Below are 18,772 nucleotides of genomic sequence, written 5' to 3' on the forward strand. Positions count from 1 at the left end.
GATGCTGTTTTATGTTACTTTTTTGTTTTCGTTTTTTTTAATTAAAAAAATCGTAAACTTTTTCTGTATCCTCGGAAATCGAACTTTTATTAACATATTTGATCGTGTTAGATAGATTAATAGTGTTGAAGACATGGACCAGGAAAGACTCCCACTTCTCGACCGTGGGCGTTATTACAATGTGCAGTAACTTGTTTTCCGGATTTGGCCGAGTCTATATTTATCGACTGCATCGAAATTCCAAAGCATGGCACCGAGTTGCTGCAGTTGAGATTAATCGCTATATCTGTCGTTGATGTTCCACTTATTTCCTTGTATACTACACTGCTTACTTGAACTCCAGTTTCCTACATCAGAATACAGATTAGTGTATATATATATATACACACACACACACACACACAAGTTTTTGTTACCTCCTCTTTGCAGGCATCCCTAACGAAGCAATAATTTTGGTCGATGATTATGGGATTCTTTACGTTGTTGAATTTGAGATTTTCGAATACTACGTTTCGAACATATCCTCTTCCAACCTTATTCAATTCAAATTAAAAAAACATTAAAAAAAATCGAGTTTTAAGTGACTGTAATCACACACACCTGCGCATATGTCGATATACCTGCCATGTTTTGATCCGAGCTCCGTTTGTGGTTCCATTAAAGAATGCATCGGTTACTCGAATGTTCTCCACTTGTACATAGTTTCCTCCTTTCCCTAAGCTTCCAATGCTGTACACCATTTAATTAACTAATTACCAACACTATATTCTTGTGATTTCATTATTGCATCATAAACAACAATCATAAATAATAGTATCAAGAAAACACAAGTAGGAAACTTAAATAGTTAATTAAGTACCTTATACCATGACCGGGTCCACACACAACATTCGCTATTTGAACGTTCGAAATATAATCCCCAATTGAGATACAATCATCGCCTACGTACCACACATTGAAGAAAAGATAAATTTGAAAATGAATAAATAGTAATCAACGCATCATTTAAACTATAAAGTGACAGATAGTACAAGAAACAGGGTGAAATAATCAACTTTTTTTTTTGTAATATAACAAATTAACTTACCACATGCAATTTGAGAATTGGTGATGGTGACAGAGTGAGAAGCTTGAATGTGGATGCCATCAGTGTTGGGGCTATTTCCAGGTGAATTAATCATTAAATTTTCAATCCTGAAATTATTGCAATCCTTCACAAGTATGTGTGTTTGTGCACTATTCATCAACTTCATATTCCTCACACTGCTCTCTTTGCACCACAAAAACTTCAACGCCTGTTTTTTTCGATGATTTACAAACATATGTATATATATATACAATCAGCGGTTGAGCCAGCATAGAGCCAGGGGGCCATTACCTCCCTCCCCCAGAACATTTCTCAAAACTTTATTAATTTATATAAAAATATAAAAATATCATGTATAATAGCATTCTGCCTCTTCGAACTTGAAATTCTGGCTCTGCTAATGTATATATACTTATAGAATTCCAAATAAATTTCAAAATAAATCAATGAAAGACAATAAGTACTACTTACTGTTGGAGCCGTTTTCGTGCATTGTTTCTGCAAACTCGGAAATAAACAAATCATCAGAAAAAAAAAAAAATTAATATATAACAAATAAGAATGTATATGCATGTAATGTGTGTGTGTGTGTATATATATGTATATATATACCAGTTGCGGGTGGTATCTACATGATTGGTCCCACCAGGGCTGGCCGCGGCCATCAAAGACACCGTAGCCGTCGATCTTGAGACCGTCGACATGCTCGAATCCTAGCCATTGACTTGCATCTCTCCCATTCCACACATCAGGTGATTCCGGGGCTATAATTGTCCCTGAAATCTAGTATTATTTATTAAAAAAAAAATCAGCAAATTTGGAATAGGGTTTTAATACCAATTGGAGAAGAATTAAACATTGAAATAAAACAATAAATGGCAATTTAATTTGGCATACCTTGAAATTAATAGTTGGGGAATTGCATGGGCCATAAAAACTGATGGGGTTTACCAAAAATGTGCTCTCTTCTGGAACATATATCTTTGGAAATTCAACTAAGGCATTGCATGCAGCCTCCCATGCTTCTAGAAATGCCTTTAAAAAAATATTTAAATTAAAGTTTATATTTTCATTCTATATATATATATATATATATATATATATATATATATATATATATATATATATATATATATATATATATATATGTTTTCCAAATTACTAAAATAAAATATTTTGTGTTAATTAAATATCCACTTTAGGACATTTCTTTTTCGCATTTGGTCCCACAAACATTAAGTTTCAAGCAGTGGCGAAACCATGATTTTGTTTTCGACAAATACTAATGAAACAATTATATCGAAAAGGGTCGACGATACTACATTCTTGAAAAAAATAACAAATTATATGTAAAATAGTTGACTTTTTGAGAAATAGCAACTAGCGTGATTATATTCTCTCATAGCTCTGTGTTGGCTCCTTCACTGACTCTAAAGACTACTGTTTACCTTTTATAATAATTTAATTTTGTATTTAAAAACTTTAGGAGCAATTTATATTAATTACCCAAAAAGAAATTAAAAAAAAAAATAGTGGATCATAGATAATTAACAAATTAAATGAAACTTACTTGTGAATCATCTGTTAGGCCATCGCCTGTGGCACCATAATCCATCACATTAAATACATCTTCATCTTCAAATCCAATTCCAATTCCAATTCCAATTCCAGAGGAATTTGCGCAAGCAATAACCGAAAAAATCGAGGCTAAAGTGAATAAAATTACTCCGAACCCTGCACCCTGTAAACACATGATTTAAAAAAAATATGCATCATATTATATTATATTTAAACTATTTAATCTGTACAAATTATTAATAATTTGGCAGGAAACTCTCACCATGAAACGAGATTAGTTACAATGAAGTAACTGCATATAATAATCCCAGAGCCTCAGCAAAATTTATATCTATAAAAAAAAAGTTGTATCAAAATTTTTAATAATCACATAACTGAAAGCTAATAAACAGTACCAAACAAAATATTCTATAAATAAAAAATAAAAATTAAAAATTAAATTTGCAGCATCTTAATTACCTGAAAAAACCTTAGGAAGAAGATGAGTTAACAGATGAACAAATTAAACCTCCCATTATTAAAACTATTATATATATACATATATATATATGTATATATATAATTGATTTATGCAACTGAGTTCATCTTTTGCTGAAAGAAAAAAAAAATTGTATATTTCACTTTGGTTCGCAATCTTATTCTGATAATAATAAATTAAAGATTTCATTTTTCTTCTTCTTTTGAACTTTACGTGTAGATTTTTATTCTTTTCTTGATTGATTTTTAGTCATCTTTTACTTATTTCTCTAGTTATTGCCTTTGATCCGTTGACTTTTTTACATGAATATACTATTACATTTTTGCTAAATTAAAATTCAAAAGAAATGAACAAGAAAATATATATAGGCATATATCAATCACTGCACATTCACTTCACACTTATCGTAACTACGACAAACATTTCGTGTATTATTGCGTTGATTTATATCGAGGATGTACGATAAATTGTACGTTCGTTATTTTATCTACGTATAAACACATAGCACGTGTTCGTATTATAAGCTCTCTTTCAGCTAGGAAAATAGTTAATTAAGCCACAATAGTGAAATAGTTATGTCATTTAGTATTTCATCGGTTAAATAAATTGTCGAATGGAGTACTATATATCCTAAGGTTTCGTTTAATTACCACGATACGATTAGCCATTAATAAAAGATTATAGGTTAATTTATTAGGCCAAAAATCTATAATGTGTTTTTCTTTTATATTTTATGTTTAATTTCCTTTTTTTTTTTAATTTTTTAATTTTTAATAATAAATGTTATGAATAACAAGAATTAATTGCATTAATATTGACTGTTCAAATCCAATAGTAAATTTTACTTTAATGACATTATAAAGACGCAGTCAAAAGGACAAGACAATTAAATAATCAGGCAAAATGCATTTACTACACTTTTCTGTACCAAAATAATATTGCGGGTGTAAAAACGACTTAATTTCACTTTGCACCTTGAAATATAATGTTTGGCACTTTGCACCTTCGAGAAAAATTAATAGTACTTTACACCCTCGAATACACTAAATCATGCATAATTTACTCCTAATGAATTTTTAAGCTAATGAAGATAGTTTAATATTTTTATTGGTATTTTTTATGATACGAAATGTTAAATCAATTTTCTAAAACATAGTTTTTTTTAGTAATTTATAGTGTTTTTTTTTTTTTTCATTTTGTACACTCAAAATTCTTTTGGAGGTAAAAGAAAATTATAATTTAATTTGTTACTTTGCACTCTGAAAATGAAAAAAAAATTAAAAAAAAAGATGAAATTACCCTCATTAAATTTTAAATATTCAATTAAAGGTGTATTGTGAATGATTTACTGTGTTTTGAGAGTGCAAAGTGCTATTAATTTTTTTAGTTGGTACAAAATGCAAATTAGTACATTTCAAGGGTTCAAAGTGAAATTAAGCTGGTAAAAACAAAGAATTTAGATAATGTGCATACCTGTATTATGCAATTGTGTCAAACTTCAATAAATTGGAACAACTTCCTGAAAAAAAAAAAAATTGAATTATCCAACTATAATTGTAAATATCAAAATAATACGCGTAAACTCGAAACCACGTCGTTTTGATTCGTATAATATACTACCGGATCAATATAGTCCATTGTGCTTTTATTGATAACATATTGGACAAATGACAATAACAATATTTCAATAGCCACCACGTTTCAATGTGGAACAAAAACTCACCAAAATTAACGGCAGCGTTTTCTTGCTGTTAATTTGAACCATGGTTTGTTGAGCTATGCCTTCACTTTTAACCATGGTTAATACTCCTTCAGCTGCACTGTTTTCTCCGTTAATGTGCAACCGTTAAGTTTGCTTCAGAAAATTATGAAAGATTCACAAAGAAGAGAAAGATATATAAATATATGTGAGTGTATATACATATATACAGACTCAAAAGTCAAAACTGCAAAAACTCAACAAAGTGCAAGGAAATTAAGAATGAATTAAGAGTTGTAATGAAACTTACATATATGCTATATATATATATATATATATATGTCTGGGTGTTGACCGGAAAAAAGGTGATTGATTATACGGCGAAAAGTTACAACAGAAAAAAATCACGTGTAATATTTATGTGGTGTCTTTTTCCATTTTATAAGCACAAGCAACAAAATTTTAATACTGAATTCTACAGTTGAGGCCTGTCTTAATATTTAAGCTTGTGACACCTATATATACATATATATATATATATATATATATATAAGACAGGTCTCAAGTTTCAAGGTAATTAATTAGTAACTCCAAAAAGAAATGGGGAGAAAATTAAATTAACTATTTCATTATCTTTCTTTACAGCTTCCACTTTTTTTTTTCCCACTAAACAGACAGAAATTTAAACCCCACCCCTTCGCGTACCCGTACCCGCCCCCGCCCCCGCCTCGCCCCGTTAGCTAATGGGGCGGGTACGAGTTTTAAAAAAATCACCCGTAGCACCATTTATATATTTTTATTGATTTGATATATTCTTTATATTATTATAAAATATTATATTTTTTACGGGTTTAGGGCAAGTTTTATACGGGGCGGGGGTGGGTATAATAAAATGAAATCCGGAACGGATACGGGCGGGTATGAGTGAGAAATTTTGCTAGCGTGAGGGTGCGGGTTTTCCAAAACCCGCCTTGTATTAGCCCCATCCGCGCTCGCTCATAATTCGCAAATAAATTGTACGAAGTCGACCAAGAAAAGGGTTACGAAACCGGGTCAAACGACATCGGACTCTCTTGCAAGGTTATTTTTGTTATTAATTGTATGTTAAGGAGGCATTTACTTTTCATTTGGTGATGAATTAGTTCCAAAATCTTTTTGGAACACAAGTTTATATAATATTTTTCTTGACAATAAAAATATTCCAATTATTTTATTTTTCCTCTCTTTCTCGAGTTCAATTTTCCTACCACAAAAAATGAAATAAATAAATAGTTTTCTTATCCAAAATGCATATTGTTGAAATAATAAAATATTCCGACGGGTTATTAACGGACAGCAATAATATTCTCTTGGTTATTTTATCAAACACCTTGTGATCAACTGTGATTCATTCCCTCAAGAAAAAATGGCGCTCTCTCTTCATTTTCCACCTCCCACTGTCACCGCCTTCAGCACCATTGACAAACCTGGTACTTCTTTCATCCGTACGTGCGCGTGCGCGTGCGCGCGTGTCTGTCTTTTTCCTAGTTTACTTTGCGATACTGATTATTATATTAAGTGAATGAATTCATATTTCATAATGTTGCGATCTGTTGTTGGCTTTTTATTTACCCAGGATTGTTTTATTTTATTTCCTTGTTTGAGATTCAATTTAAGTAGGTGAATTAATTATCTTCTTTATTGAAAAAATACAGAGGATTTCTAGGGTTTTATTATAATTTTATTTTTCAGGATTTATCAGTCACCACTATAATACTATTAGGGCAGCAGCAAATTGGATCAAGGACAATACTTACACCTTCAAAGGTGCTGCTTTCGAACCATTAAAGGTCTATTTTTTCCGATTTTGATCGATTCGTTTTCTCGTTGATTATCGACCGTGGTCGTGTTTCGTGAATTCATTTTCGGGTATTTAATGTTGAATATTTACAGGCCACCGGCAATAAACCGAGCACCAAACCGAATAGCATACTCTGCGCTGATTGTGATGGAAATGGTAATTACCAATTAGAGGCTAAAAACGACCACATTTTCATTGTCGCGTGCGAATATTCTCGTTTGTTTTGAACTTTATTTATTGCATCCATAATTTGGCATCTTGTTTACGAGGCTACATCTTTCGATAATTGTACATTGCCATTTTTGTAAGATGTTTAATTATTAGTCTATCACTCGACCTCTTTCACTGCTTGTTTGTGTATTCTTGGTTAGTTTGGACCCTATTTTTATTTATCAACGCTGATATTTAGTCGTTTCAGAAATCGTTTATGATTAGCAAAACATGATGTGCTTTCTTTCTCCGTTGAAAAGAATTGAGCTCGTTATTTCTGCGTTTCTGATTTTTTTTTGCACACTTTACTAGGTGCTAAAAAGTGTTCGCAGTGTGAAGGCAATGGAGTCAATTTAGTGGATCATTTTAACGGAGAGTTTAAAGCAGGCGCCAAGTGTTGGATTTGCAGGTAACGTTGTTTGATTGTATTGCTTCGGTTATTGTTCTAATCGATCACTGCAGTTTTGAGGCTTTACCTCAAACACCTCTCTCTCTCTCTCTCTCTCTCTCTCTCTCTCTCTCTCTCTCTCTCTCTCTCTCTCTCATATATATATATATATATATATATATATATATATATATATATATATATATATATATATATATATATATATATATATATATATATATATATATATAAATGTGTGTGTGAATTTAAGCTCTGTGTGTACACACAGTGGGAAAAAGGAGATACTTTGTGGTAACTGCAACGGTGCAGGATTTATCGGTGGTTTCATGAGCACATTTGATGAGTAAACTGAGCTTACGGATAAATCGTTCGATGATTATGTAACTTTTCAGCTAATTAGAAACAAGTTTACATGAAATTTAGGATGTATATATATATGGTGTTCATAATTCATATTGTTGATGTATTTTCACCTCTTGCTATTTGTTGTATTAATTTTGTATTAATTTCAAATTGATGTATATGGCCTAGGTGCTAGGAGTGTAAAAAAACCGAGCTCGCTAGATGTTTCGAGCTCGAGCTCGTCCAGCTTTCATTTTATGAGCTCGAGCTTAACTCATTTTATTATTCTCTCTTTTTTTCTTTTACACATAATATTAATATTTTATTTTATTATAAATTATTTATAATATAAAAAAAAAGTTATGAAATAAAAAATAGAACTGAAATTTATTATTTAATTATATAAATAATAAATAATCAAACATAATACAAATATATAACAAAATTGGTATTATAAATGCAATTTTTGGGGGTGAAATGGAGATATTTCGGAATTATTGGGCCTTGTTGTTCTATTAATGTTTATACTGGGATTTTACGAAGTAAATTAAAATGTCGAGGGGCTCATTTCATAATTATTCAAAATAATTTCACCACAACTTTATTAGCAGAAACGACAGAAGAAAATTGTAAAAAAAGATAATTCTGAAAAAATCAGAGGGAAAGAAAGAAAGGGTAAGCCTTATCTAATCCGCAGCGTTCGTTACTCTCTCAACACTTCCAACTTTCTTCTTACACAGAAGAGAGAGAAAAAAAAGGGAAGAGAAGTGAAAATAAATTGTTACAGAAATGGCGAATTCAATCTGCTGTTCACCTCTCATCTCCTTAAACAACGTTACCAAACAACAACCTGGTATGGTGTTCTCTTTTCTCTGTTTTTTTTTTTTTTTTTTTTAATTTATTCCCCCTTTCAATTGGGTTTTTTTATATTGTCTTAATTCAATGTGGGTTTTTGTGTGTGTGTAAAATGTGTATTGGCTATTTTATTTATTTCGTCAGGGCTAATTAGTCACAAGTTTACTACTAAGAGGGCAAATTGGATTACTGATGATACTTGCAGCTCCAAAACTGCTGGTTTTGAAGCTCTCAAGGTTAGTTTCTGAGTCTTTCTTATTTCAGTTTTCACCCCTCAAGTTTGCATTAATTTCACATTTGGTCCCTCGTGTTCACTAGAAACACATTTAGTTCCTCATGCTTTCAACCATTTCACACTTTTGGTCATTTTCGTGAATTTACCGGTAGTTCGTCAGTTAAGGCAGTGATGAGCGCATGCTTAATTCCGTTAGTACTCACAGAATATTGACGAAATAGACTAAAAGTGTTTAACATGAGGGACCAAATGTGAAATTGGTGCAAACTTGAGGGATGAAAAATACAATTTTCCCATTTCTTTGCTATTGAGTTTTGTGATACATTGGCTGGTTTAGACCTCACTATTCACATGCCTGAATTTTGTGATAATTGGTTCAAATTATTGTCCGAGTTTGTTTAGATTGTTTTCTTATCCTCGTTCAATTGTTAACGGTCCCGTAAATTTCGATTCAAACTATTGTGAGGATTTTTCAGTTCATTTCAATTTTATTTTCCTCTTGTAAATTGTTTTCACTCAATTGTCTGAATTCATGGTCTTGTTCGAATTAACAGGCCACAGAGAAAAAATCGGGAACGAAAGTAAACAGCATAGTCTGTGCTGAGTGTGAGGGAGAAGGTAAGTGCAAATACTAATCATATTTTCTTCAAAGTGTTTGTTTGACGCCCGACTTTGTTTTCTTTGTGAAATTAATGCATCTTTTAGTATCGCGCTACGTTCGTATCTTATTTGATGCTTATGTAATATGATGATATTTAAGTACCTCGTTATGAAATAAATATAATAATGCAACGAAAATTTATAAATCTCTCTCGTCACTCACCACCTTCCGTCATTTTTCTGTCTTAAATACTCGTTTTGGGAGAACTTTTGGTTGTCGTGATTCTTTTGTAATTGTAATAATTTTTCATGAATCATTTGATGGGTTTTATTGTAAATTATAAACTATTAATCAATTATCTGATATACAATTGTTTTAGGTTGTAAACAATGTGGGCAATGCCTTGGCACTGGAGTCAATTCGGTCGATCACTTTAACGGGCAGTTCAAAGCAGGCGGCCTCTGTTGGCTGTGCAGGTATATTTTTACTTCGATTTTTCCAAGATTTTAAATTTTCACAATCGAGTAAGCAAGTTTTTATTAGGTGCTAGATTTTTTCGTAAAAAATTACAGCACAAAATATCTCTTACGGTGCGTTGACTTTTTTCAACTCCTGCACAGGGGTAAGAAGGAGGTTCTTTGTGGTAACTGCAACGGTGCTGGATTTCTCGGCGGTTTCATGAGCACGTACGACGACTAGCCATCTGCTCGACTATTGCTCTCTTTTTTATATTTTGTTTTATCAATTTTGTCGACAATGGTTAACGCCATTGATGAACCGACAAAATGTACCATTAATAGAACCCCTTGTATTATTGCAATAATTACTCGAAATTCTTACAAGAATCTTTAGATTTCTTTTTCCCCAATTCTTACTGGTTCCCCAATTTCACTGCTGATGTCTCGAACCCATGACCAAATAGGTCTTAGGCGCAAGCTGCTTACTAACAGGCTACCTTCTTTCGACTTTTGGAAGTCGCAGTGTTAGATATCCCATCCGTAATCTACCTTTATTATGAAAAAAAAAAAGTTGTACATCGGACGAGATAAATAGCTAGAAAAGGGCATAATTGTGGAATGCATAATTAGGAGGAGAACGACTGATACAAGAAGGCATCCTAAACCACATCCCTTCGAGTAGAAAGGTGTTGAAGATGAATGCAATGGCCTTAAGATCAGGACCGTAGATTGTTATCATCTCCGGTTTCCAGCCGTCGGATCCGTACCTCAGCAATTCTGCATAACAAATCACATCCAAATACGGGCCTTTTATCTCAAACACGTATTTCGAACATCTCTCGAACGTCCTCGTATTCGGGTCGTCTATCCTTGATACATATACCTATACACTCTAATTCTTGAAGTCATTCATTACAAAAAAAAAAAATTAAAATAAATTAACGGCGTCTAAATATTTACCTCGTTGCCATAGGCGTCGCCGAATGCAAGACTGAGTTCGTCGGTGGTGTGAGAGACTGACGAACAGCTGGTTTTGATGATCACTGTGTATGAGCAGCTCTTTTCTGTCTGATTTTTTTTTTAATACATATATATATATATATATATATATATATATATATATATATATATATATATATATATATATATATATATATTTTTTTTTTTTTCAGATTATATTATGAAAAATAATTTTCTTAACAAAAAGTAAATTAATATATCAAAGCTTGAAAGAGGGCAGTTTTGTAATTACCTGGTTGGAATGAATGACGATGGCTGATTGATCCAGTTGATAATTAGCCACAGCAGATGCTGTGAAGAAGAAAGCAATCTGAAGGGAAAGCCACAAAGCTTTTACCATCTTTTTTATTTATTTTTTTGGCACATTTATTACATATATATTACTAAGCTTAATATTAATATTATTGAGCTTGAGCATATATATATGTAATTATGTATGGCTGCGTCCCTTTAGAAAAAGAATAAATAAATAAACAATGTTTTGGCGTGGACTACGGAGACTTAAAAATTGGCCTACATTATGATATCATTATTTGATTTTTTTTTTTTCCGGTAACGGAGGAATACGCAGTCAACTATATATGTACACTGGTTAAACTTAAATTTCCGAGAGATATATATCACTAGGTTAATTATATGTGACAAACTCGATCAAGCGACCATTAACAAAGAATTCGAACTTGAATCGGTTAACACGAATTCACTTGTTCCGATCAGTATGCCTCCTATAACGATACTTAATGAGATCACATAAAAAAGTTTTATCATATATAAATTTGTGAAAAACCATTATTGTGACTTATTGGCTATTAGACTATTACCATTAAATGTACTTTATATTAGTAGTGTGGGGCCATGGCATTGATCGATTAATTTGAAATGATTTGGTTTAAAGTAAGCCCAACAAAATATTATTTCATATAGTAGTATTTATAATATTTGAGTACAAGTTTTTGATCTTATCCACAGATTTGTGTACAAGTTTTGTCTTCAATTGTCAAACAAACCAACTAATTAAGCCATTAGACTATATGCTTAAGATTCGAAAGAAATTTGGAGACCTAAAAGATGGAGTAAATCAAGTTACAAGGACTCTACGAGGTTAGGTATAATTATAAAAAAATCTTATTTGTTTGTGTAATTACGAGCACTCCATCAATTTAATGTGTTGAAAAAAACCCTAACATAATATAGTAATTGTCTAAAGTACCCATGTGTTAAAATAATTAAACGAAACAGTAAACACAAAAAAAGGTAAGAAGATAAAGAGTTTAGAAAATAAAATTATATAAAAAAAAAAAAAAGAATTATTTTACTTAGATATTCTGGTCATCACAGTATAGATATTCCCTTTTTTTTTTTTTTTTTTTAACAGCCACAATATAGATATTTCATAGAACCTATTTGATTCTGTTATTATTAACTATCTGATGGTAAATTCATTAGAGCAATCACGAATCCATAATTATCTTCTACATTTTAAATGATATTTTGGTGAGCTTCAACAAAATTAAAATAGCCAATATATTGGGGGTAAAAATGTCATTTTAAATTAGAACCAGATAGCATGCCACGGGCCGACCCGCCCCATTTAGCAAATAGATACAACCGCAGACCCGCCCCACAAATAGTGTTACTATTAAAGATACCAATAGTTTGAGAGGAAAAGTCAAAACTACCCCTATTCCACTTCTCACATCTCCAAGGGCAAAACGGGAATACTCTGCTCATGCCAGAAGAAGTTATCAGGATCAACGCTCGATTTCACCCGGGCCAGCCTCTTGAAATTGCCCTTGAAATACTTAACTCCCCATTTTTGCCCATCAACAAAACTCGTATTCCCCAATCTACCCCTGTTCATCCCGAGCTCTACATCCCTGTAGTTCACATAAGCCTCCCTCGGAAACTTCGAAGCATAACCGCCCATGTAACCGTACAACCTCCTCATCCACCCGTACCGCTCGCTACGCACCGACGCGTTATCGCTCCGCCACGTCGTGAGGTACTGAGCCATGAATACGAAGCCGTTTCGATGCGGGAACGGCGTTTCTGTTTCCTGTATCCTGCTCATAATCCCGCCGTACGGGGTCCATATCATGATCGGCGATTCCTCCTCGAGGAATATTTTCCACAGTCCGTTTAGCCCGTTTTCCGGAATCGGCTGCTTGAAGAAATCCGACTTGGCTTTGAAGTAGTTTCTGAAGGGGGAGGGCCCCACTTGCAGCAGAACCGCCGGAGACGTGTTTCTCGGGTAGCCGACGCTGTACAGAACCGACTCGATCCAGCTCATCTCGACGCAGTCGTCTTTCGTCAGGCCCAGTTCGGGGAAACCCGCGTTCGTTGTTTCTAGAAGCTTCTTCGCCCCGCCGAGAAACAGTGCGCTGTAGATTGTTTGTATGCTCCTCGTGTTATTGTCGGCGTTCGTAGGTTGTATGATGACTCTGATGAAGAGATTCTCGTCGATTTTGTCTGCAACTTTCTGCCATTTTTCGAGTATTTTATTCCCGCCTTGTCGATCTTGTTGGTCAACTGTTTTCGAAACTGTGAAAACGGTAACTATTAATGGAACTTTAACCAATCTCACTTTCCATGCTAATATAATACCGAAGCTTCCTCCTCCGCCTCCTCGTATTGCCCAAAAAAGATCCTCCCCCATTGTTTTCCGGTCGAGAATATTCCCTTTCGCGTCGACGATTCTTGCATCGATCACATTATCAGCTCCGAGCCCGTATTTCCTCATCAGCGCACCGTAGCCCCCGCCGGTTATATGCCCGCCGACGCCTAAGCCGGTGCATATGCCGGCCGGGAAGCCGTGGGTTCGGCTTTTCTGCGAGATTCTGTAGTAGAGCTCGCCGATGGTTGCGCCGGCCTGGGCCCACGCTGCATTTTCCGGTATGCTGACATTGACGGTCCTGAGATTCCGGAGGTCGATCAGAACGAACGGCGGCGATTGTGATTTGAGGAGTTGGGAGGTGTAGGAGATGCCCTCGTAGTCGTGGCCCCCGCTTCTGAGGCGGAGCTGGATGTTCCCGAGCGCTCTGGCGCATACGACTGCGGCTTGGACGTGAGATTCGGATAACGGCGTGAAGATTAGGATCGGCTTCGGCATTGAAGGAGACGAGCAACGGAGATTTTGGGCGGTGGACTCGAAGATTGTGGTGTATGATGGAGACTTTGTAGTGAAGAAGTTGTTGTTGGTGGTTGTTGAGTTTTGAGGGATTAGGGTTTTGGATTGCTTTGCAACACAAATTGGGAATGATTCTTGAATTTTTTGATTTGATATTGTTGAAGCATTTGAAATTGATAGTATGAGTAGAATGTATAAAGTGAGGAGCAAAAAGATGTGAGAATCCATTCTTTAATTTGTTGTGCTAATTAATTAGGTTTGATGTAAGGGTTTTTGGGAGATTAGTGTTACTTATGGAGTTAGTTAGTGTATATATATATTCATAAGATTTATATATATTTTTACATATATATGTGTGTTTTAATTAATTTAAAATTAAAAAATGAAAATTTAATAGGTGTATTTGATAGTGTAGCATCTAGGAAACCGGTTGACGGCTTCTAAAGGAGTTAATTTGGATCTAAGTCAACTCTATGGATAGAAGGAAGTGAAATATAATTATATTGTTTAATCAAATTTGGCACGCAAATTCCCATTTCTCACGTTAGGGTTTTGTATTTTAATTTGTGTACAATTAATTAATTGCAACTTCAAAATCATCTAAACATGTTAAGAGTAAAAGTTATCCTACTTGTAATGTATTGAATTTTGAAATAGATTGTACTTATACACTAGCTATTGTATACTACCACTCAGATCTGTTTGAAAATTAAAATCGGATCGGAAATTGGTTGCCTCATGTATTCGGAATGTGAAACGAATAATTTTTTTCCAAATTGAAATCCAATTTTTACCCTTAATCCTATCATAGGCCGGAGATCAATATATAGCATATCGCCCATTGAATGTCGAAATGTGCAAATTGTGTGCGCGTGCGCGTGCATGTACCAAGTTTACAGCAACGACATGGAAATTATGGTAATAATCAACAGGCACAAAGTTTAATCATAAATAAAAAACAGAGTAAAATTATGTACACAAGAAACGGAATCTTGAACGGGGTTCGGGAAATTTAACAGTAGTTACAACTTACAAGTTACAACCTTAAAATAGACGTGGACGAAATAAAACGGGGGGTGGGGTGTCGGGGGCCCGCATCAAGAAAGTATGAGACGAAGAATTTGCCCCGAAAACTTGAATGATTTCTCAGTTTCTTCTAGGCAATGGTCCTTCTCCTCCCTACTCCAGCTCTGAATCAAACATCATTTATATATATAAGTAATTAATTATATGTGTATACAGTAGAACCTCGATAAATTAATAACCTCGATTGATTAATAGTTTCTCTCGGTCCTTGAGTTGGTGAAAACGTGTTAAATTATTAACTCGATAATTTAATAATTTGCTAAATTAATAGAATTTCTCTGGTCCCGACTGTATTAATTTATAGAGGTTTACCTGTATTTGTTTATATATGTAGTTAAAAAGAAGGGAGGAAAAAAGTATGTACTTGAGCAACTCGATCGAGCTTATCTCGGACATTCTGCAATAGTTGCGACAGCTCACCATCCCATTTGTAGAACTCCAATTCCTTCCCATCGAGAATCTTCTCCGCTACCTGATCAAAAAAATTATTAGCTAAAATGAGTATATTATTTTTCGGCTACAAATTTTAGCAAAATCGAAATAAACCAAACAAAGAATTTCAAATAAGATTGACTGCCGACCTTTCTACCAATCATCCTGCCACCTGCCGTGTGGGCGAAGTACGTGTTATAGAAATGGCAAATGAAAGACTGAGGATCTTTCTCAGACAACTCCTCGAGGTACTCGGCGTAGCTAATCCCGGGAGAAGAAGGTTCCGGAATCCCGTGGCCTTGTTGCTTGAACCATTCGAGATCTTTCGCTAAACTTTCCGATCTCTCTAGCCCCGTGTTCCTGAATTCTGCATCTGCAAAACAACGTATCCGAACACGCAACTTAGTAATCTCGAAAAAATGGCCGATACAAATCATCTGCAAAGAGATCATCCGAAAAAAAAAAATCGAATACAGAAGTTGCACTAATCGGTCATATATTGGAATCAAGAATCGCCCGTCATTGAACAAGTGTCGATATTTGTAAAACGGGGAAAAACGGAGAAATGAAAATTATACGAACAAACTCTGCAAGCAATATTTCGACCACGGCAATAACTATCCAACACGATATAATGGCACATGTAAGGATTGTTGCAACATTTCAACATCGATTAGATAGTTTACTTCGATCATTTCATCGACTGTATAATCGAAACAATCCAGATTCACAACCTCAGTCATAATCAGCACAAATTCAAACCAACAAGCAAATAAACGAACACGAAAACACCGGAAAAAAACACCCGAAATCGAGAGTATACTCACACTCGGGAAACGCGGCTTTGTCGACAATCCGCTCGAGGGTATCGTAAACCAGCTTACTGTCAACCAAGAACTGCAAGTAACCCTCAAAACTAGGGTTCCATTTAGCAATAGGTTGACCCTTTGGCTCCTTCTCTCCTTCCTTAGCTTGGTCCTTTGTGTGAAGTTTCATAGCCACAAATCTCATCTCCTCCACGAAACCCTTCGCCTCGCCGGGGTACCTTTTCTTCGGCTTCTCCGCCGCCGTCGTGGCTGAAACCACCACCATCCTCGCCGCCGCCTTCTTCACCGGCGCAAAACTCGACATGGGCAGCGACAAAAATTGGGATTTGGGCGTTTTCAAGATCGATAGCTGAGGTTTCTTGAATTGGGATTGCGAGATGGGTGTTGTTATAGAAGCCATCGTTGGCAAAGAAGAGTGTTTAAATTGTTTAACCTAAAAAAAAAAAAAGTCTTTCTTGATTGAGACGGGATAGTTTAAAGATTGGTGTTGAGTGCAAACAAAGATTAAAGAGATAGAATATTTTGAAGGTGCAATAATGGAGGTTCGTGTACGCTACAGAAACTATAGATACAGCAGAGGTGTATGTAATTTTCTTGAAAGGGGGCTCGCCTTTTTTTATTGGGCAAAAGAAAGAGGGGCTGTATTTCTGCAGCTGATGAGGATTGAGTGCAATTAATAAAATAATTAATTAAATTGAAGTTCAATCCACCATTGGAGTGGATAGGTTTTCTCCAATTTTGTATTCAATGATGAGGAGGAGGAGATGATTCGTCACGTTTCAGTAGATTCGAGACGACGTCGTTTTGGTGCTAAACTTTGTCGTTTTGAGCAATTTATGTGGTTTGGGACATGGGCTACACATGGTACGCCTTGTGCCATAAATTTTAGGTACTTGTGTAACCAAAATTTGTGCTCCCAATAGCACGATAAATAAGGGGAAACAAATTAATAAAAAATATAGTAGTAATAAATAAATAATTTCCATTTTAAAGGTAAATATTTACCAACTTATTAATCTTGTACGTAGACATGACTAGGGGTTACGTAGACATGACTAGGGGTGTAAACGAGCCGAATTCGCCTTATTTCGTGAGCTCGAGCTCGAGGAGCCTGTAAGTTTCGCGCTCGAGCTCGAGCTCGAGCTCTTTGTGTTTCTAAGGAGCTCGAGCTCGCGCTCGAGCTCGTATACGAAACGAGCCCGAGCTCGAGCTCGAGCTCGAGCTCGGCACAACCAAAAATCCATCCATTAAATTTATTTTTTCAATTAAAAAAGTAATATTATTCTTTTTTATTTATTATTAATAATATCAATTATTATATATTATTAATATGTATTAAAAAATACAGAGAAAAGGTAAAGCTCGCGAGCCTGCTCGCGAGCTTTCGAACAACTGAAATGAAGCTCGAGCTCGACTCGTCGAAAAGCTTGGGCTCGTGAGCTCGAGCTCGAGCTCGATTTTTCGAGCTCGAGTACGAGCTTTTTTTCGAGCAAGCTTCGGAAGCTCGCGAGTCGGCTCGTCTCATTTACACCCCTAGACATGACCACCCGAACCGGAACCGGTTTGACCAGAAGCAGAACTGGAACCGGAAAAATTGGTTCGGTTCCGGTTCGCCATTTTTGTAACCGCTAACCACCGGTTAGAACTGGTCTAATCGGGGTTTTTTTTTTTAAATTAAATATCAATTATAACTAAAACTAATTATTTCCTTTTCTTTTTTTTTTAAGCCCTTTCAATTACTTTCCTTTTCGTTTTTTAATTTTTAATTCTAAAATACAAAACTATTTTTTTTAAGTACAAAAATATTTTTTTAAAGTATTCTTAAAAAAAATTTAAGTATTTTTCCAAAAAAAATAAGTTTTTTAAGTATTCTTTCCAATGTTTTTTTTAAACATTAACTATTTTTTTAAAGTTGAATATAATAATAATAATAAAAAATATTATTAAGAACCGGTCGATTTTACAGACCGTTTGGAACCGAACCGTAAAGAACCGGAAATATTCGGTTCGGTTCTGTTCCGATTCCTCCAAAATCAAAACCGGAACCGGAACCGAACCGTACCGTGGTTATGTCTATTTGTATGTATAATAAATTACCTAATTCTTCCGTATCACACAAATATAAAAAGCCATAATTCGGTCCCGACTTGGTGACAGTATACCAAATTATTAATTCGACAATTTTATATTGCACTAAGTTAATAGAATTTCACTGGTCTCGATTGTATCAATTTATAGAGGTTTAATGCGGTCGATTCTATACTATTTGGAAATTAGTCTTTCACTTTTTCTTTCCATGTATCCATATACTTTATATCCATTTTAATTATTGAATTAACTATTTATTTAAAATACAATAAATATATTATATCAATTATTTTTAGCTCAAAATATTTAACAAAACAAAAAAAAATATTTGTTGTAAAATTCAATAAATCTATTTTATTTATGGGTGGATTTTAATTTACGAAAGTAACAAAAAAACTTT

General features: G+C 34.4%; 6 protein-coding genes across 8 annotated transcripts; 2 read left to right on the forward strand and 4 right to left on the reverse strand.

Annotated features, from left to right (window-relative positions):
- Positions 1-84: 84 nt before the first annotated feature.
- On the reverse strand, positions 85-5,051 carry LOC105974109 (putative polygalacturonase At1g80170). Of its 2 annotated transcripts, XM_088825777.1 has the most exons (12): positions 4,867-5,051; positions 4,617-4,662; positions 2,928-2,996; positions 2,658-2,828; positions 1,985-2,122; positions 1,700-1,870; positions 1,559-1,585; positions 1,088-1,295; positions 860-941; positions 621-729; positions 417-533; positions 85-347 (listed from the first exon to the last, which is right to left on the reverse strand). In XM_088825777.1, exons 3-12 carry the CDS (start codon positions 2,928-2,930, stop codon positions 117-119), a joined length of 1,257 nt encoding a protein of 418 aa, XP_088681903.1. In that variant the 5' UTR covers positions 2,931-2,996; positions 4,617-4,662; positions 4,867-5,051; the 3' UTR covers positions 85-116. The 2 variants fall into 2 exon arrangements, with proteins under 2 accessions (XP_088681903.1, XP_012854625.2); XM_012999171.2 differs by lacking the exons at positions 4,617-4,662; positions 4,867-5,051 and adding an exon at positions 3,125-3,308.
- A 1,086-nt stretch (positions 5,052-6,137) lies between these two features.
- LOC105974082 (protein BUNDLE SHEATH DEFECTIVE 2, chloroplastic) lies at positions 6,138-7,814 on the forward strand. Of its 2 annotated transcripts, none has more exons than XM_012999141.2 (5): positions 6,138-6,311; positions 6,574-6,671; positions 6,775-6,838; positions 7,205-7,301; positions 7,570-7,814. In XM_012999141.2, the coding sequence occupies exons 1-5, from the start codon at positions 6,248-6,250 to the stop codon at positions 7,646-7,648; spliced, it is 402 nt and encodes a 133-aa protein (XP_012854595.2). In that variant the 5' UTR covers positions 6,138-6,247; the 3' UTR covers positions 7,649-7,814. The 2 variants fall into 2 exon arrangements, with proteins under 2 accessions (XP_012854595.2, XP_088681859.1); XM_088825733.1 differs by having other exon boundaries at positions 6,142-6,326.
- Positions 7,815-8,249: 435 nt separating this feature from the next.
- LOC105974083 (protein BUNDLE SHEATH DEFECTIVE 2, chloroplastic) lies at positions 8,250-10,202 on the forward strand. Its single transcript, XM_012999142.2, has 5 exons — positions 8,250-8,496; positions 8,643-8,734; positions 9,288-9,351; positions 9,714-9,810; positions 9,955-10,202. The coding sequence occupies exons 1-5, from the start codon at positions 8,433-8,435 to the stop codon at positions 10,031-10,033; spliced, it is 396 nt and encodes a 131-aa protein (XP_012854596.1). The 5' UTR covers positions 8,250-8,432; the 3' UTR covers positions 10,034-10,202.
- Positions 10,128-11,219, reverse strand: LOC105973979 (embryo-specific protein ATS3A). The gene is made up of 3 exons (XM_088825048.1): positions 11,045-11,219; positions 10,753-10,860; positions 10,128-10,675 (listed from the first exon to the last, which is right to left on the reverse strand). The coding sequence occupies exons 1-3, from the start codon at positions 11,150-11,152 to the stop codon at positions 10,388-10,390; spliced, it is 504 nt and encodes a 167-aa protein (XP_088681174.1). The 5' UTR covers positions 11,153-11,219; the 3' UTR covers positions 10,128-10,387.
- Positions 11,220-12,169: 950 nt separating this feature from the next.
- LOC105973980 (monolignol oxidoreductase AtBBE-like 15) lies at positions 12,170-14,235 on the reverse strand. The gene has a single exon (XM_012999023.2). It carries the CDS (start codon positions 14,165-14,167, stop codon positions 12,506-12,508), a length of 1,662 nt encoding a protein of 553 aa, XP_012854477.2. The 5' UTR covers positions 14,168-14,235; the 3' UTR covers positions 12,170-12,505.
- A 617-nt stretch (positions 14,236-14,852) lies between these two features.
- Positions 14,853-17,183, reverse strand: LOC105974084 (heme oxygenase 1, chloroplastic-like). The gene is made up of 5 exons (XM_012999143.2): positions 16,895-17,183; positions 16,285-16,717; positions 15,607-15,830; positions 15,390-15,497; positions 14,853-15,129 (listed from the first exon to the last, which is right to left on the reverse strand). The coding sequence occupies exons 2-5, from the start codon at positions 16,682-16,684 to the stop codon at positions 15,037-15,039; spliced, it is 825 nt and encodes a 274-aa protein (XP_012854597.1). The 5' UTR covers positions 16,685-16,717; positions 16,895-17,183; the 3' UTR covers positions 14,853-15,036.
- Positions 17,184-18,772: the final 1,589 nt, after the last annotated feature.

This window comes from Erythranthe guttata, chromosome 11 (assembly GCF_056151865.1).
Source record: "Erythranthe guttata isolate IM_541 chromosome 11, IM_541, whole genome shotgun sequence".
Classification (NCBI taxonomy): Eukaryota; Viridiplantae; Streptophyta; class Magnoliopsida; order Lamiales; family Phrymaceae; genus Erythranthe; species Erythranthe guttata.

Coding starts and splice junctions, on each gene's coding strand:
- LOC105973979 (XM_088825048.1), bottom strand. CDS start 11,152: ATGGTAAAAGCTTTGTGGCTTTCCCTTCAGATTGCTTTCTTCTTCACA. Junction 10,861..11,044: donor TCGTCATTCATTCCAACCAG/GTAATTACAAAA, acceptor AAAAAAAATCAG/ACAGAAAAGAGCTGCTCATA. Junction 10,676..10,752: donor GCGACGCCTATGGCAACGAG/GTAAATATTTAG, acceptor TAGAGTGTATAG/GTATATGTATCAAGGATAGA.
- LOC105974084 (XM_012999143.2), bottom strand. CDS start 16,684: ATGGCTTCTATAACAACACCCATCTCGCAATCCCAATTCAAGAAACCT. Junction 15,831..16,284: donor CAAAGCCGCGTTTCCCGAGT/GTGAGTATACTC, acceptor GTTGTTTTGCAG/ATGCAGAATTCAGGAACACG. Junction 15,498..15,606: donor GCAGGATGATTGGTAGAAAG/GTCGGCAGTCAA, acceptor TTTTTTGATCAG/GTAGCGGAGAAGATTCTCGA.
- LOC105974082 (XM_088825733.1), top strand. CDS start 6,248: ATGGCGCTCTCTCTTCATTTTCCACCTCCCACTGTCACCGCCTTCAGC. Junction 6,672..6,774: donor CTGCTTTCGAACCATTAAAG/GTCTATTTTTTC, acceptor GAATATTTACAG/GCCACCGGCAATAAACCGAG. Junction 7,302..7,569: donor GCCAAGTGTTGGATTTGCAG/GTAACGTTGTTT, acceptor GTGTACACACAG/TGGGAAAAAGGAGATACTTT.
- LOC105973980 (XM_012999023.2), bottom strand. CDS start 14,167: ATGGATTCTCACATCTTTTTGCTCCTCACTTTATACATTCTACTCATA.
- LOC105974109 (XM_088825777.1), bottom strand. Junction 1,296..1,558: donor GCACGAAAACGGCTCCAACA/GTAAGTAGTACT, acceptor CGAAAAAAACAG/GCGTTGAAGTTTTTGTGGTG. Junction 730..859: donor GGACCCGGTCATGGTATAAG/GTACTTAATTAA, acceptor AATGGTGTACAG/CATTGGAAGCTTAGGGAAAG.
- LOC105974083 (XM_012999142.2), top strand. CDS start 8,433: ATGGCGAATTCAATCTGCTGTTCACCTCTCATCTCCTTAAACAACGTT. Junction 8,497..8,642: donor CGTTACCAAACAACAACCTG/GTATGGTGTTCT, acceptor TTATTTCGTCAG/GGCTAATTAGTCACAAGTTT. Junction 9,352..9,713: donor TGCTGAGTGTGAGGGAGAAG/GTAAGTGCAAAT, acceptor CAATTGTTTTAG/GTTGTAAACAATGTGGGCAA.